The sequence below is a fragment of the Centroberyx affinis genome, unplaced genomic scaffold, assembly GCF_046629955.1.
Source record: "Centroberyx affinis isolate AG114_WGS23_722 - 3 ecotype Tasmania unplaced genomic scaffold, CSIRO-AGI_Caff_v1 ptg002635l_1, whole genome shotgun sequence".
Classification (NCBI taxonomy): Eukaryota; Metazoa; Chordata; class Actinopteri; order Beryciformes; family Berycidae; genus Centroberyx; species Centroberyx affinis.
In genome coordinates, this window is record NW_027280828.1 from 177,443 (window position 1) to 191,854 (window position 14,412).

Consider the following 14,412-nt stretch of genomic DNA (forward strand, 5'->3'; position numbering starts at 1 on the left):
CTTTTGTAGATCATTTGTTTCTATTGTTCTGCTGCTAGTTTTACATATAAATTAGTGATGTAGCCTTATCTTCACTATTACTGATCTCATTGTGCTTTTTTCCTGCCAATACTGTTGTTTTAATTGACATTTCCCCTTTCGTTCATGTGCTGCAGGAGTCCAGGCACGATAAAGAGAAATCCGACAAGAAAGAGAAGAGGGACAGCAGCGGCGGAAAGGAAGAGAAAAAGCAATATCCTTAAATGTATGGAGTGACACCTAGATCAGAGTTGTGGGTTGTTTGTACTGTTCACAGTCTGAATATTTTAGTATTTGTAGGCTGGCATGGGGTTAAAAGCCCAACTTTTACACTTAAACCAAGTTTGTAGTCAGTAGCTTCATATTTTTAAGGAGAGCACTGACTCTTGCATTTGTAATCTTTATTGAGAGAGTAGGAATTGCGAGAGGAATAAAAACGAGGGGGGCACAGGAGATGAGATGTGGTGAGCAGTAAACATTTAGTGAAGGGCAGAGGAGGTTTTCCACTTTACTCTTTCCATAAAAATCAGAATTGTTTCCATTTTTATGCATTGTGTGTATTAAACACACTCGGATACAATAACGGCCAAACTCGCAAGGGATGCTGTATTGCATTGAGAGGCAAGCCATCAGGACTTGCCTGTAAACACAATTAGTACACAAAGCCTCAGCCTACATCCATTTGATTTGTCTAATTTTAACATTTGACTATAGGCTCACTTCTGGCTAGAATAAAGGCAATCCCCCCTTAAAGGACAGTTCCAGCGTGATTTGGGCTTTTGCTCATTTTTTACATGTTCTATCCCTTTAATGTTAATTGTGACAGTTTCTACATACACGGGCCGTGATTAAAGATATTTACCTCCGCCAACAGAGTTGGACGACAAACCAAAGCAAAGTGCCTAAAATAAAGCTAGATTTTACACAATTGCGGCTTAAAATTGGCGCCCTCTTTACTGGGAGTACCTCATAATGTTTAGACAGCAGTTATTTAAAAATATTTACTTTGAAAAACGGCAAATATCAGTAAGTGAATTCAGGAAATAAGGAAAAAGCCAGTCACACTGGAATTATCCTTTTTAAACGTCAAATGATCACTAAACTGATTGGACGCCCATTAACTTGCATTTCATAATTTCAGTGGGACTTTTAAAGGGCCAGTGCATTTCAAAAATTGTGCCGTTGTGCATTAATAGAATAATGCAATTTAAGGTTGAAAATTGAATTTGTGGTCACAGGTCTTTTATATGCACACTGCCACTATTCACAAGGAATAATCTGTCATTACTTGCTGTTGACGGAAAAAGCAAACATTATTTTGAGGGTTGCTATTTTTCAAAATTCAATTTGACAAACTGTCTTGTCAAATAATAACTAGTTTTTAAATGTATTTTGCTAGCTGTGGTCTTCAGATTTGTTTCCAGATCAGTTAAAATGACCAAACCCACCCACTGGACAGCTGCTCTGTTAAATCCAACCTGCGTTCTACAGTGTGTTGGATCGCACCTCTGAACACCACAGTTGAACAACAAAATATAAGCAGTTTTTCCAAGTGTGTGTGTGTATGCAGTTTTACAGTATACAGTACACATGGCTTTGACACCGCTCTGCAATGCTCATCTATGCTTGTTTTTTTGATTATCTTATTTTTTCTTTTTCCCTTAACACTCACACTCATAAATCCTCTGACAAGCACAGATAATGTGCACTAAAGCAGTGAAGGTAAGATCGATCATGTTCTTTGTAACTAACTGTTGAGGCAACAGTGTGGTCAGTATTTGATATCTGTTCTTTCCTCCCCTCCTCCGATCCGTCCGGCCTGCAGCAGAACTGGAGAAGCTGTGCTTTTACCCGCAAGACACCTGTAACCCCGTCTGTACCATGTTGTTAACTAGTACTCTCATTTCTGCCTGTGTTGTTTTTGGTATACTGCCCGCAAGTGATGTTAGTTGTAGTATCTCAACTTTCAGATCGCCTCTTTATTTTTCATTTCAATGTTTTTTTCAGTAAACCAGCTGAAAGTGGGGTTTTTTTTTTTTTTACTATTCAATATGGGCACAATGTGCTGTTCAAATCACGAAATGTTATTCTACTCAGAAAAAGTGGTTACTGTATTAAATGGTCTTTTGGTAGCATCTGGTCATGGATTCAATAATCTCATGCTTGAAAAAATTTATTTTTTATGTCATCAGGCTTCACTTTTGCTCGTTTTATTGGCGTTAACATGCTTTCCATATTCACTTACCTCATATCCTTTAGAGATACTTGTCTATTTATTTCTCTCTACCTTTTAATCCAAGTAAGAATTTAGGCATAGGTGAGTAAAATACAAAGGACCAGTTTGTATATTATGTGTACAATAATAAAGAGGGTAACATGAAATTCACGTCATGTTATTTCTTTCCTTTTTTTTTTTTTTTCCTTTTTTTTTTTTGGATGTCCCTCACAATGTCCTTTTGTGATTTTGTGTTATCAGGTTTTTACATAATTTATAAGATGCCAGTTCTCCCTTGATGCAAATATAGAATTGTAAAGAAAAATCAAACAAAAAAAAAATTCTAAAGCTCTGTACTCCAAATACAACTGTTTCGAAATGACTTTTTGGAGTTTTTATCTGCTGTACTCGACGAGTGTATGCTTTTTTAAAAACCAATAAATAATAGTTTTCCTAGTGTGTCACTTTGATATTGTCTCTTACCCTACTTTCTTTCCTGCTCTTCATCACCAGAAAGTAGTTTAAAGAAACTCTCAATTCCCATAGTGGATGTATAATCTCACATTTTGGATTTTGTAGGATTTTACTGTTGAAAGGGAACCTCAGATACACTTGGTTGAATGGGCACTAGGGACGGGAAAGTATGCTTATCTCAATACAATTCGATACAACCACAATACAGTGTAATAAATAGTTCAGTGACAAAGTCTGACTGCAGATTTGTTTTTTTTCTGAGCCACTAATCTTTTTAGCAATGTCATTGGCTTGCTAGAATGTAAAAAAATTAAAAATGTCATTACAAAGTGCAAATAATATAATTTAGATGGAGAGCTTGTGAAACTGATGGGCAAGCCGTCTCATCTGTGATTACTACAGCAGAATAAAAAGGAGCTAATAATATTATCACATTTTTGTATTGCGATACATTGAATTTTGATACATTGTCCCATCCCTAATAGGCACTGTCAGGTATAACACACTCAACACTCAATTTACATTTCCTGGATTCTCCTGCTCCTACCAGTGTAGCATGTTGACCCAACACAACTGAAATACATTTGGGGGACTCGTGTAGCTGAAGTAGCTTAACCAGAATTCATTACTACGGATATACTTGAGCTCAACTCGATCCATAAGTCAGTATAGTTATTTGTCCACTGGTAAGGTCCGACCTTCACACTGACAACTGGATGGAATGGTTTCCTGTGTGTAAAACAATCTGATGAATGTCCCAAAAGATGAATATAAACCTGCTTTTATTTAGGAAATGTAATAAAATCCTTTGTACATGGCCTCTCCAAAGAGGTTCATTATGTCCATACATGCAACTCTCATTGTTGAGGTGCAGTTACAAATGAATTGGAAAAAAAAAAAAACCGGATCAGATATTGTGACTGTAGGCTTACTTAACCAGGGTCCGTTTCAGGTTGCAGTTTGGTAAAGCTATCACCAAATTCACATGCACTTTATTTGGGGAGAAAAGGATGAGAGAGTCTGAAATACTAAACAAATGAAGGCGTACATGATTTGTAGCATTTTCCTTAAGTTGATAAAAATGTCATTCATACAAACAGACACAAGCTGTTTCATTCTTTGCTCTTTCCTCAATGTACAGTTCACCAGCTAACCCTCTGCATTATGCATAGACACAGAAAGCTTATCACAACCAAATAAGCTATGGTGTGTTATCAGTTACCAAAATGTTGAGATTCACAGCGGCAGATATTGCATTTACATGAGAACAGCTTCTACGTGTGTACAAAGTGTCGACTGAGGCCGTAAGCTCAATGAAACCATTTGAATATACTGTTATTTAAAAAGGGGTCACTCTCCTATTCTCTAAAGGAATTATTACTGTTCGTTTGAAGATTTCAACAATATGGCACTAAGTGATTAAAAGCAGATCTCATTTCAATAAAAAATGTTCTTGGTTCAAAATTTTGGCAGTTGCGACAAATGTAACCTCACTGTATTTAAACCAAGCATCTAACTGAATACAAAGACAGTTGTATATGATGTTGTCCAACAGGCTTTGAAAACAAATCAACAGCACCTAAGCAATTTGAGATGACCACTAGTTTCATATTATCCACATTTTCTGAGTAAAAAATGGGGTAAAATATTGTCAGTTTTATTGATCTTATCCTATTGATTGATGCTTGTCCTAAATATTATGACACTGAAAATAGTCTTATAGTAAAATAAGAAAATGACTTTACTTCACTAAATATAACATTTATCCAACTTAAGATTTCACCACAAAAATATGTCTGTAAAGGATTCAAATGACTTAATAAGTACTCCAGGATGTTTTGATTGCAAATCATGGCTTTTTTTTTCTCTTCCAAATAGAAAACACAACTTCCCCAAACAGAAATTACAACAGTTCATCTAATTTTCTTTTGAAGCAATGTTTTTGCCCTAGTTCCAGATATATATTTTTTTCAAGTGAATTAAATTTGAATTGCATTGCCATGACGCTGAATGCTCCATAAGGCACTACAAGAGGCATATCCCATATTTCCAGAAGCACAAGTCCTGTTGCGTCATTGCCCTCCGTTAATGTGACAGGCTTGGCAACCCAGAATGAGCACTTGTTGACATTAGGCTTGTGTCTAAGCTGATGACAAAGGCTGTTGCCTCCAGGATGCCAGCCTCAGTGTGTTGGGCTCACACAGAGCGGCTGTGTCTTCATCCAGACGCACCAGTGGGAAGGGACACATTTCACCTCTGTAAAGCCAGCAGACGTGCAGAGAATGAGCATCAAAAGCCATTTAAAATTTGAAGTGAAATGTCCTTTGGCTGAAAATCAAGAATTCAAGCAACACTGTAACTACTGCTAAAATTTCAACAAAATTTTGGAATCAACTCCGATTCCGATTCCAAGTATTGGGAGTCAATTCCAAGAGTCGATTCCAGACAAAAATCGTTCTTGATTCTCAGTTTCAGAAACGAAAAGATAGGGGATGCAAGCAGATCTTGTAAAATAAACAGTGCAATATTAATTGCTGATGCTGTTTTGTAAGCCCGTCATTCGTTGCAAATTTGACATCTTACTTTGTTTTCATCTTTCTCTAAACCAAAATACCGCCACACTGGTGATGTGTGTGTAGAATTAGACATTTTCTCAACAGTCAGCGACAGCATCTAATACCTGGTCTAATTCTCACACTGTTGCTCAGCAAACTTGAGCCACTTGTACACTTACCAGAATCGCCAGAGAGGAATTTGGCTCTGAGATTTACTCAGGGAATCTACATTTTCTGTACTGTGTGGAATCAACGCCACAGCTTTGGAGTCTATTCTCCATTCCCGAATGCCTGGAATCGAAGAATCAAATCTTTTTGGAATCGACTCCCAGCCCTACAAGGTATGACACAGCAAGCAAACAGACATTCTCCTAGATGTTGGTCAGTAGGACAGAAGACATACCCTCTAGATTTTAACGCTTTCTGTTCCATACACGTTGTAGCCTTCTCGGTACGTGGCAAAATTCTGGGTGTTTGCCGGAGGGGCTGGCTTAAAGTTTTGGGCATTCTTAGCCAGCTTCAGTCTTTTGGTTTCTTGCCGTGACTTATAGCAGAACTCTATCAAAGCCACAGTCATAGCCAGGCCAAGCCCTCCAACCAGAATATAGAAGACTCCAGCCACATTGCTCAGGCTTAGTGCACTTGTCTTGTCCTGGGGGAGGTAGAGAGCACGGTTAAGACTCTGGAAGTGACAGTTTGAGGCTCACCTCAAACAAAATGTACATCCACACCAACAGAAATCCTACAGGTACATCCAGCCTCACTACAGATTAACTAAACATTCCCAACAACTCTGAGGAGGTAACCAGTTGCTTCTACAAAACCCCTTGGAGACATAGTTGCCTAGTTTTGAGGTAAACTGGGAGCAACTTGGTACTTAAAGTGTCCAGTGCCTCTCAACTGCAGGAGAAAAGAGCCAACTCTCAGGCTGTTTCTACTCTACCAGCTGGGTCGGTGAATGTAGAGAGAAAGGCTCAATCTACTCTACTTCATGGTCTCTTTACGAGGCCACCTCTAAAGGAAGGCGGTCAGTGTCGTACAGGTCTAAACATTAAGCCCTCAATTCACTACCATAGCTTCTCAACTTAACCTTCAACACACTGCAGTTTACATTTTCAATCAAAGTGGCAAGCTGTGGAAGGTGAATTGAACCATTTTGCTGCTATTAAAAGCCAAACGGTAATATTGAAATTCATTTATGTGAGTTTTACCATTTGCATTTTAACCCTGAGGGATGTTTTGAACTCCGAGTGGCAGTACAGACTCTAGTTCCAGACCTCACAGGTAGGCTAACTGGCTTTTGAATTTCTATAAAATTATTAAGTGTTCCAAAAATGCTCCTTACCGTGACACCCCATCCTTCAAACGTGACGACTGAATACCATTTGACCACTGTATGGCCAGATGGTATTCAAAGGTCAGTTTGGAGTTTGTCAGAGTAAGGATGCTTGTTGCTAAGCAGCATTGCTTTATGTTAATGGTGTTAATATACACATTCTGCAAACAAATGAATAAGAACACAAATAAACTAAATTTCAATAGAGGTTTGGTCAATGGAATAGCAGTATAATGGTTACAATTCTGTGATGCAACTTTTCATAATTTTATGGTATGAATAAAAAAAATAATTTTGCATAATCATGCAACTTTTTTAACGATTTTTCTAGATAGTAATGAAGTCATGTTTAAAGTCATGTAATGAATAATGAGTGGGAGTAAATTAGGCTATGTGTCGAGTAAGAGGAAGTGTTTTAAAATGTTTTGTAGATGTTATTCTAAGGGCAGACAGTCAGCTATATGTCATGATTCAGCATGTCTGACAGAATGTATGCTTTAGATGTTTGCATATGAACAGTTAAAGGTCAAAATGCATTTTGCAATCAGTATAAAAAGACCTGCAGCGACTGACCTTACTTCCAGAGTCCTTGGTTCCACATTCACCCTTATCGTACCACCATTTGTTTTTCAGCTTGTCTAAGATGCCTTGTTCACTGAGTTTCAATACTGCAAGGTTTACAGGAGTTCTTCACGTGGGAAATAACATAAATAACATTTTATTATGTTATTTTATGTTATTCAACTTTTTTAAACTACTTTATACTGTGCAAAGCGATAGAGTAGGGTCCTGGCCAAGACATCACAGATAGCAGGCAAGACTACAGTAGATGTGACCTTTCATAATCCATGACTACCCTAGCATGCCAGACCCTACCTATATCGCTTTGAGTAATCGGCACACACTGATCAAAAGACAGAATAAGATTTGAACTTGCAGAATAAGAAGCTGCTGCATAGCCTTACAGAATGAATGCAGTAATTGCTAAGGGCACATTTTTGTTGCCATGGGCAGCCTTTTAAATGTTCAGCAAGGTGGATCTAACAGGAACCCTTTCTTGACTAACAAACAAAAAAATAGCAGTCCAATTTCAAAACAGCTATGGATAGCCAATGTCTCGCAAATTCGGCCCTTTAGATCCCATAAGTGTCCCATGATGAAAAGCAAAAAGCAACAAGCTACTTTTTACTCCAAAAACATTAGTATACAGTATATGGATTTATCAGTCTGGTTATCTGCAGTAAGGTTTATTACTTTTTATTAGTGTTTTTTTCTGTTGCTCTGCAGCAGTTTATTGACTGTAAGACAGCTCTACTCCTCAGGATCTTTTCCAGTCATTTGATGCCAAATAGATTTGGCTGAAGGAGTCTCTAGAGACACTTTTTGAACCAAATCCTGGATGAGGAGAGTCAGTTTGGGGCTTTTGTTTTGCAAGACATTATGCTCGACTTACTTGACTGCTAGATTTCCAAGCTTATTTCCTTTCAGAAAAAGATCAGTGTTTGTAATCCAACATCATTAAATATATTGTATTCACCACTGTATTCTTTGTATGTCGAATAAAATGCAAATCACATTTTTTGATAATATATATATATATACAAAACAAAAAAATAAAACAAAACAAAACATCAAGACATCATGCGTGATCTTGAATGGATGATCTGCAGTCCTGTTCTCCAATCAGAGCTCTCTGAAAGGCAAAGTTATGTTGCTTTTCTATTTGTCTGAGCTTCTGTTAGAAAAGAGCAGTGATGAATCGCGCTACAAAGGCAAATAGCAGAAAATAATGTTTCAAAGTCTTGAGGATTTAGATATAAGCCATCAAACTGCCATGAATTGATACACAGTCCACTTCTGTACCGGCAATAGTTTTATCTGGGCAAGAGACGAAATCTGAATTTGTTTTTTTTCTACTTGCGCAGATTCACCAATTTCACTTGTTATACAGTTTCTGCTTTTTGGCTTTGCAGCGTACAGGAGGGCTGAAACACATTTGGACATGAACGGCCTCTCGCTACAGAGTAAATGGTTGTTACACTTCAGCAAAGTATCCATCTGAGCAAGTTACAACAAAGATCCTACACAGTGAACTCTAAATTATTTGGACAATGACACAGGTTGGGTGCTTTGGCTCTGTATTCTTATCATGTTACACTGTAGAAGACACTGTGAGGATAAAGTGCAGGCGAAAAAGCTTTCATTTGAGGATATTTTCATCCATTTGGGAAGAACAGATAAAAATCTACTTTTTGCATCATAAGTTCTTAACATTGTGATTTCTAGGAATCTGAACTGAGCATCAGTAATCATGTGATGTCTTATTTTCAGGTGTTTTTCCAACCAGTGATACAACTTAATTTAATTTCAATGCATCCCTGTGAGTTTCTACAGAGAGACTACAGTCCGTGCTAAATTACTCTCACACAATAACAAAAACATGGATGGATAAATGACCAGAAGTGAACAGGGGTATGGGAGGTAGGGAGGTGTAGTGATTCGGGAGACTGGCCTTCAACCAGAGACTTGGATTCAAGCCTGTGTGTCAGCAAACATCCCGCCTGCTGAAGTGTCCTTCAGCAAGGCACTGCTGCTTTGTGGCTGACCGTGACCTTTGACCTCCCTGTGGAGGGGAGCAAGTGAAAAGAGAATTTCCCCTACAGCGATGACTAAAAGTAGCACATTCACATTAATAAGCTCTGTTTTCATCCCTATAGAATTAAATAGGAAAATGAATGAGAAACAACTGCTAAAGCCATTCATTCCTGTTATGAATCTGTTGCAGGAGCTTGAGGGTTGGAGGATCATTAACTTATAGTCATTTACCCTTGTAACGATAACTAAGGCAGAAATTCTGGCAAGGATAAGCATTTCTTCAGGCGGAAACAGACAGTAGTTATAAATTTAAGAAATAAAATATTTAAGAAAGGCTTTATTATCTCAAATCATTCATACGCTAATGGGCCAGTCTACTGTAGTCACAAATGGGCAATTAAGTTTATGAATAGTCTTCACATGGCATTTGTAAAGACAGAAGTCAAAAATCTTTCATGAGTGGGTTTCTTGATGTTGTTTGAGCTGCTGAAATTAGCATGAACCCGTTCGAGTCAGAATTAAAGCCAAGCGCTTATTTGAAGATGTGAGACGCATTTAAAACAGCCTTCTCCAAAACTGAGCAATAATGAAACCTGTGCCATGTTCCCAAAACTGTGCAGTACATACACAATACTGTAAGTTCTGTCTGTACCAACTGTACTGTATGATGTGACTTGCAGTATGTGAAAAATATCCTATTTTACATTTTCATCATTTATTCAAACAACACTAAAGTGATAAAACAAGTCTGGTGTGATAACTTTACCATGCCTCATATCACACAGCATTAAAACAAAAACAGTATAACACCCGGGCATTTTCAGTACACTGATGTTTGAGGGAAAAAAAAATGTCTATTGAACCATTTAGACAGGACACACCACCAGGTGGTGGACATGGGCATTTAAATATTAAATTCTTGTGCTCTGCCCAGTTCACAGCTCCTGCATCTTTTCTCATCTGAAAAAATCAACAAATAGACTTCTGAATTGAAGCCAGTAAACAGAACTGAGTCCACAGATAATCCTACACACAGACAGACAAAGAGATGGTGACATTGGCTGGAAGGACACCTGAAAATAAGAGTGTGATGATGTTTACGGATTGCAGAAACTTCTAGAAACTGTTATTCATTGTATGTGGATGAAAATACCCTCAAACTAAACCCAAGTGTCTGTACTTTAACTTCGTAACACGATTCTACATCTAAAATTCATAGAGCACAGAGCCCAAACAACAAGCCGTGTTATTATCACTGCTGGAGCCTGTCATAGTGAGATGCTGCTGGCCTGCAGAGAGAAGTCATGATGGAGGTGGAAAATGACTGACTGGCTAGTTGATTGTTTTAGGGCTGCTGCTGTATTTCAGAGGGACTCAAGCGGTGAAAACGACAAGAAGAACTAGCCTGTCAAAAACACTCAGGACGATACAGTAGGTCTGCTTCTCCTACCAAGCCCCCAAAGCAACTTGCGTGATCATTTTGTCCCAGAGCCCACAGCAGTTTACCAGCTACAATCAGCAGGAACACTAAATTTCACCATTAAAATACTCCATCTCTGTGCACTACAACAGTTTGGTCTGTGTTAGTACACATTTCCTGCTGTCTTCTATTGTCGGAGGGAAACAAAGACTTTGAGCTGCACCAAATCTCTGATGTAACAGCGATTTACAGCTCCATGGAGAATGAACTGGAATGGATGACAAAGGTGACTGTAACCAGACCTTGGATGACTCACAGTTACTGGCAAACAACCAAGCGCACTGCTAGAATATAAAGCTCAAACTAATGTAAAAACTCCAGACAAATGTATTAATGCAATTCAATTTGTATAGCACCTTTTTATAAAAAATACACAAAGTGCTGTAAAATGAAAGGAGCAAAACAAGCACATTATCAAACAATGAGCTATGTATAATAAAGGGAAGAGCTGAACTGCCAGTGAACTGAAGCTCCAGAGCTCATTAAGGCCCACTGAGCAACAAATTAACAAAACTACCAAAGCAATAACAAGTTATCTGTTTTAAAGTTCCAGTGCAATGATGTTGATTCAGTCAGGAAAAGCTTATATGGAAAGAGATTAGTGCAGACAGAGATTGTATTTGAATTGCATGCATTTGAATTTGTTTTGCTCATATAGAGCCATTGATTTTAAAAAAAAATTGAAATTGAATGCAATGGCTTCAAATGTAACATGGTTATTACTGAATTTAACTTTTAACAATGATTTCAAATTGTTTTCCCAATTCAAAATCAGTTTTCGTCGTTCAGATTAAGCTTCCTGACTCTTTTAGTCCCTGAGTGCTGACTGGAAGGCAGCAGTCCTCATCTTCGCTGCCAACAGTGGGCTAACTCTCCTCACTCAGCCAACCACAAGCCATGTGGTGCCGTACCCTGCTCATCTCCTCAGCAGATGACCGAATGTTTCTCTCTCCACTTGGTGAAAGAGCTGCAAATTGTGTCCTAGGTGCTTGTGCTGGACTGTGTATAAGGCTCAGTACATCAGTTTGTTACCTTGCAGTCAGCTAGTTCTGTTTAAAAGCAGTGTGCTGCATCCTGAAAGGCCTTTAGTTGTTTGCAGCATCGTCATACTTAGATACTTAGCAGTGGTAGTGCAGAATATCACTTAAGTATGTTGCATGCATAATCACTAGAGTGAGGGCTACAACAAAGATTATTTTGGGAAGAAATCATGTAAATTATCACATTTTTTCAAACATGCAGCTGCCCAGCACTTTAGTTAGTCATTAGCCACTATCTAGCCAACAGCTAGCAGCTACATGTTCATGTTTTTAGAAAACAAATTGATTTATCAAGTTGATATGATGTTCACTAACGTAAAACAAATTTGCAACTGTGTAGCTTGTGGTTGGCTAAGTGAGATGCTAACCTACTGATGATGATGAAGGAGGCAGCGGCTGCTCCAACACTCAGGGAATAAGTCCCTCATGCCTGTGTCTCAGGAAGATGAATCTGAATTTTGAAAATTTAATTTGAATTTGGAAAACTCAATTTGAAATTATTATTAAAAGTATCATTCAATTTCAAATTGTGCCAATCAAATTCAATTTCCGAATTCATTTATTCAAATTCATTTTTTTTATTCAACAGTTGAATATGAGCATGACAAATTCAAACTTCTGCAATTGAAATACACTTTCTGCTGACACTAATCTCTTTCTATAATATGCTATGGATTATCATTTTTCGATGGTTTGTTATAACTTCAGTTCTCTCTCAGCCAGTTGTCAGGAGGTTTAATGAGTGTGACCCCATCAACATGCTTAGTAGTTTTTGTTGGCCATCACACCTGAAACCCTGATCTAAACGTTAGATTAGATTAGAATGGTGCTTAGATTGGTGGTCGAGTTTATTTTTTATTTAAAATTAAAAAAAAAGAAAACACCTACTGTGAAAATCATGAAGTGATGATTAAATGCATGTGTAAAATCCCAGACCAAACAGAAAGTACAAGCTAAGAGTTATCAACAGGAGTCTCTCTCTCTCTCTTCTCCCTCTTACTCACTCACCCACACATACAGACTTGTTCCCTTGTCTGAAAAACAATATTCATGTTCAAGATATGGAGAGAAGTGAGAAATCCCCACAATTACAACAACCACATCACTGTCATTTGACTGTCACTAACATGTGTTGCTCTCCTCTGTCTCTCTTTCACACTCTCCCTGCTTCTGTCTGACAGAATATGCGACAGCTCATTAACTATGCACACTGTCGACAAGTGAGAGAATTCATTAAAATCTGGGATTATCAGACACAAGTAGAATTTATATCTAAAGCGGTTCTCTTGAAGACCAAAGGAATAGTTCCTCAGAGGGCATTAGTCAAATTTCCACAACACTGACAGCTATAATATGGCTAACTTATTAACATGCCCTTTATTAAACACTTCCACAAGACTGGCAAATGTGATTCCCATTGCCCCGGACCTTTAAAAGAACAGACTCTGTCATTTGTATTTCCTCAGGCTGGTTGTTCTGACGTTTAGGGGCCAGCATCTCACATGCTCAGTCACCTTTTATGTTAAAAGTAATGAGTGAAATCTTACTTATAAAGTAATACCAATAAATGGCTTGTCCCCAGCCTATATTACAAATAAAACAGTTTACTGTTCCAAGGTTTAGATTAAAGATCAAAATCATATGACCCCACAAAGCCTCATTCATTGTCAATTGTGTCACAAAAACTGATTGGACTATTCTTGCCAACAGGAATAGCATTTGTGATTCATTTGGGGCAGTTTGGGAAACCGTTCTTCAGTTGGACGACTCCGGTTCAAGCAGCAATAATTTGTTACCTGGAGTATTAATGTACCAAAGGCTAGCAAATTCTGTGTTAATAAATATTCAATTACAGCCATAAATCAGCAAATTGAAGCTCTCGCCAACTGAAAATTGAGAAAATAAGAGTGAGGCTATCGTTTTACATTTAGCTATCGATTCCAATGTTATTCGCAAATGAATTCCATATACAGCATTTCCTTGATAGTAAGTATGGAGTATGAATACAACCTACTGATCAAATACCTGTTGTGTACTTAGAAAGTGCAGGAAGGGCTCACCTGCAGGTCCTCTAATTTAAGCTTCCTTCAGTACTTTACTCTTGCAATTAGTCTATGGTAAAACAGGAACTGGAAAATGATATCTATAGAAACACTAAGAACATACAAAGAGTATACAAGACAAACAACACAAAATGAACACACTACATGAACAGCTCATGCAAAATACTGACTCTCATGGTCAAATTTATAGACATAAATCACATACTGTATGATGTAAAATTTGAAGAAAAAAAGAATGAAACAAGATTTACCCACAATGATGTAAATAACTGTTTTACATCATCCAGTTGTAATGAATGAAATGACCTGTGAGTACTTTGTGTTCTTCTTAACATGCTGTGTGGACTTTGTGTGAATGAGCATGTATGAACAAAAACACGTTAAAATGTCTACTTAATATAACTTCCATGATGTTTACATTGAGGTATAAATAAACAGATATGTTGAATTTGAATTTAGAGGCCAATCAGATGACAACAATATTTCATTGATCTTACCTTGTGCTCTGAACAATATATTTTCTCCCAGTGGTTGTTACATACAATATATTTCAAGTGCATTGTTAAATTACCAACACATGCATTTCTGTGAGCAAAATAAAGGCAAAGAAATGTGGCAGTCAGGTGTGATAGTGTT

General features: G+C 37.7%; 2 protein-coding genes across 2 annotated transcripts in view; one reads left to right on the forward strand and one right to left on the reverse strand.

Moving 5' to 3' along the window:
• thoc2 (THO complex 2) overlaps window positions 1-2,686 on the forward strand; it is a 31,315-nt gene extending 28,629 nt beyond the window's left edge. The window contains exons 36-38 of the mRNA XM_071534873.1: window positions 156-232; window positions 1,693-1,740; window positions 1,844-2,686. Coding sequence (XP_071390974.1) covers window positions 156-232; window positions 1,693-1,720 — 105 coding nt within the window. The 3' untranslated portion in view covers window positions 1,721-1,740; window positions 1,844-2,686. The remainder of the gene's footprint in view (window positions 1-155; window positions 233-1,692; window positions 1,741-1,843) is intronic.
• Window positions 2,687-4,846: 2,160 nt separating this feature from the next.
• The window catches only part of LOC139657160 (glutamate receptor 3-like), a 72,371-nt gene continuing 62,805 nt past the window's right edge, over window positions 4,847-14,412 (reverse strand). The window contains 2 exon segments of the mRNA XM_071534914.1: window positions 4,847-4,963; window positions 5,666-5,914. Coding sequence (XP_071391015.1) covers window positions 5,669-5,914 — 246 coding nt within the window. The 3' untranslated portion in view covers window positions 4,847-4,963; window positions 5,666-5,668.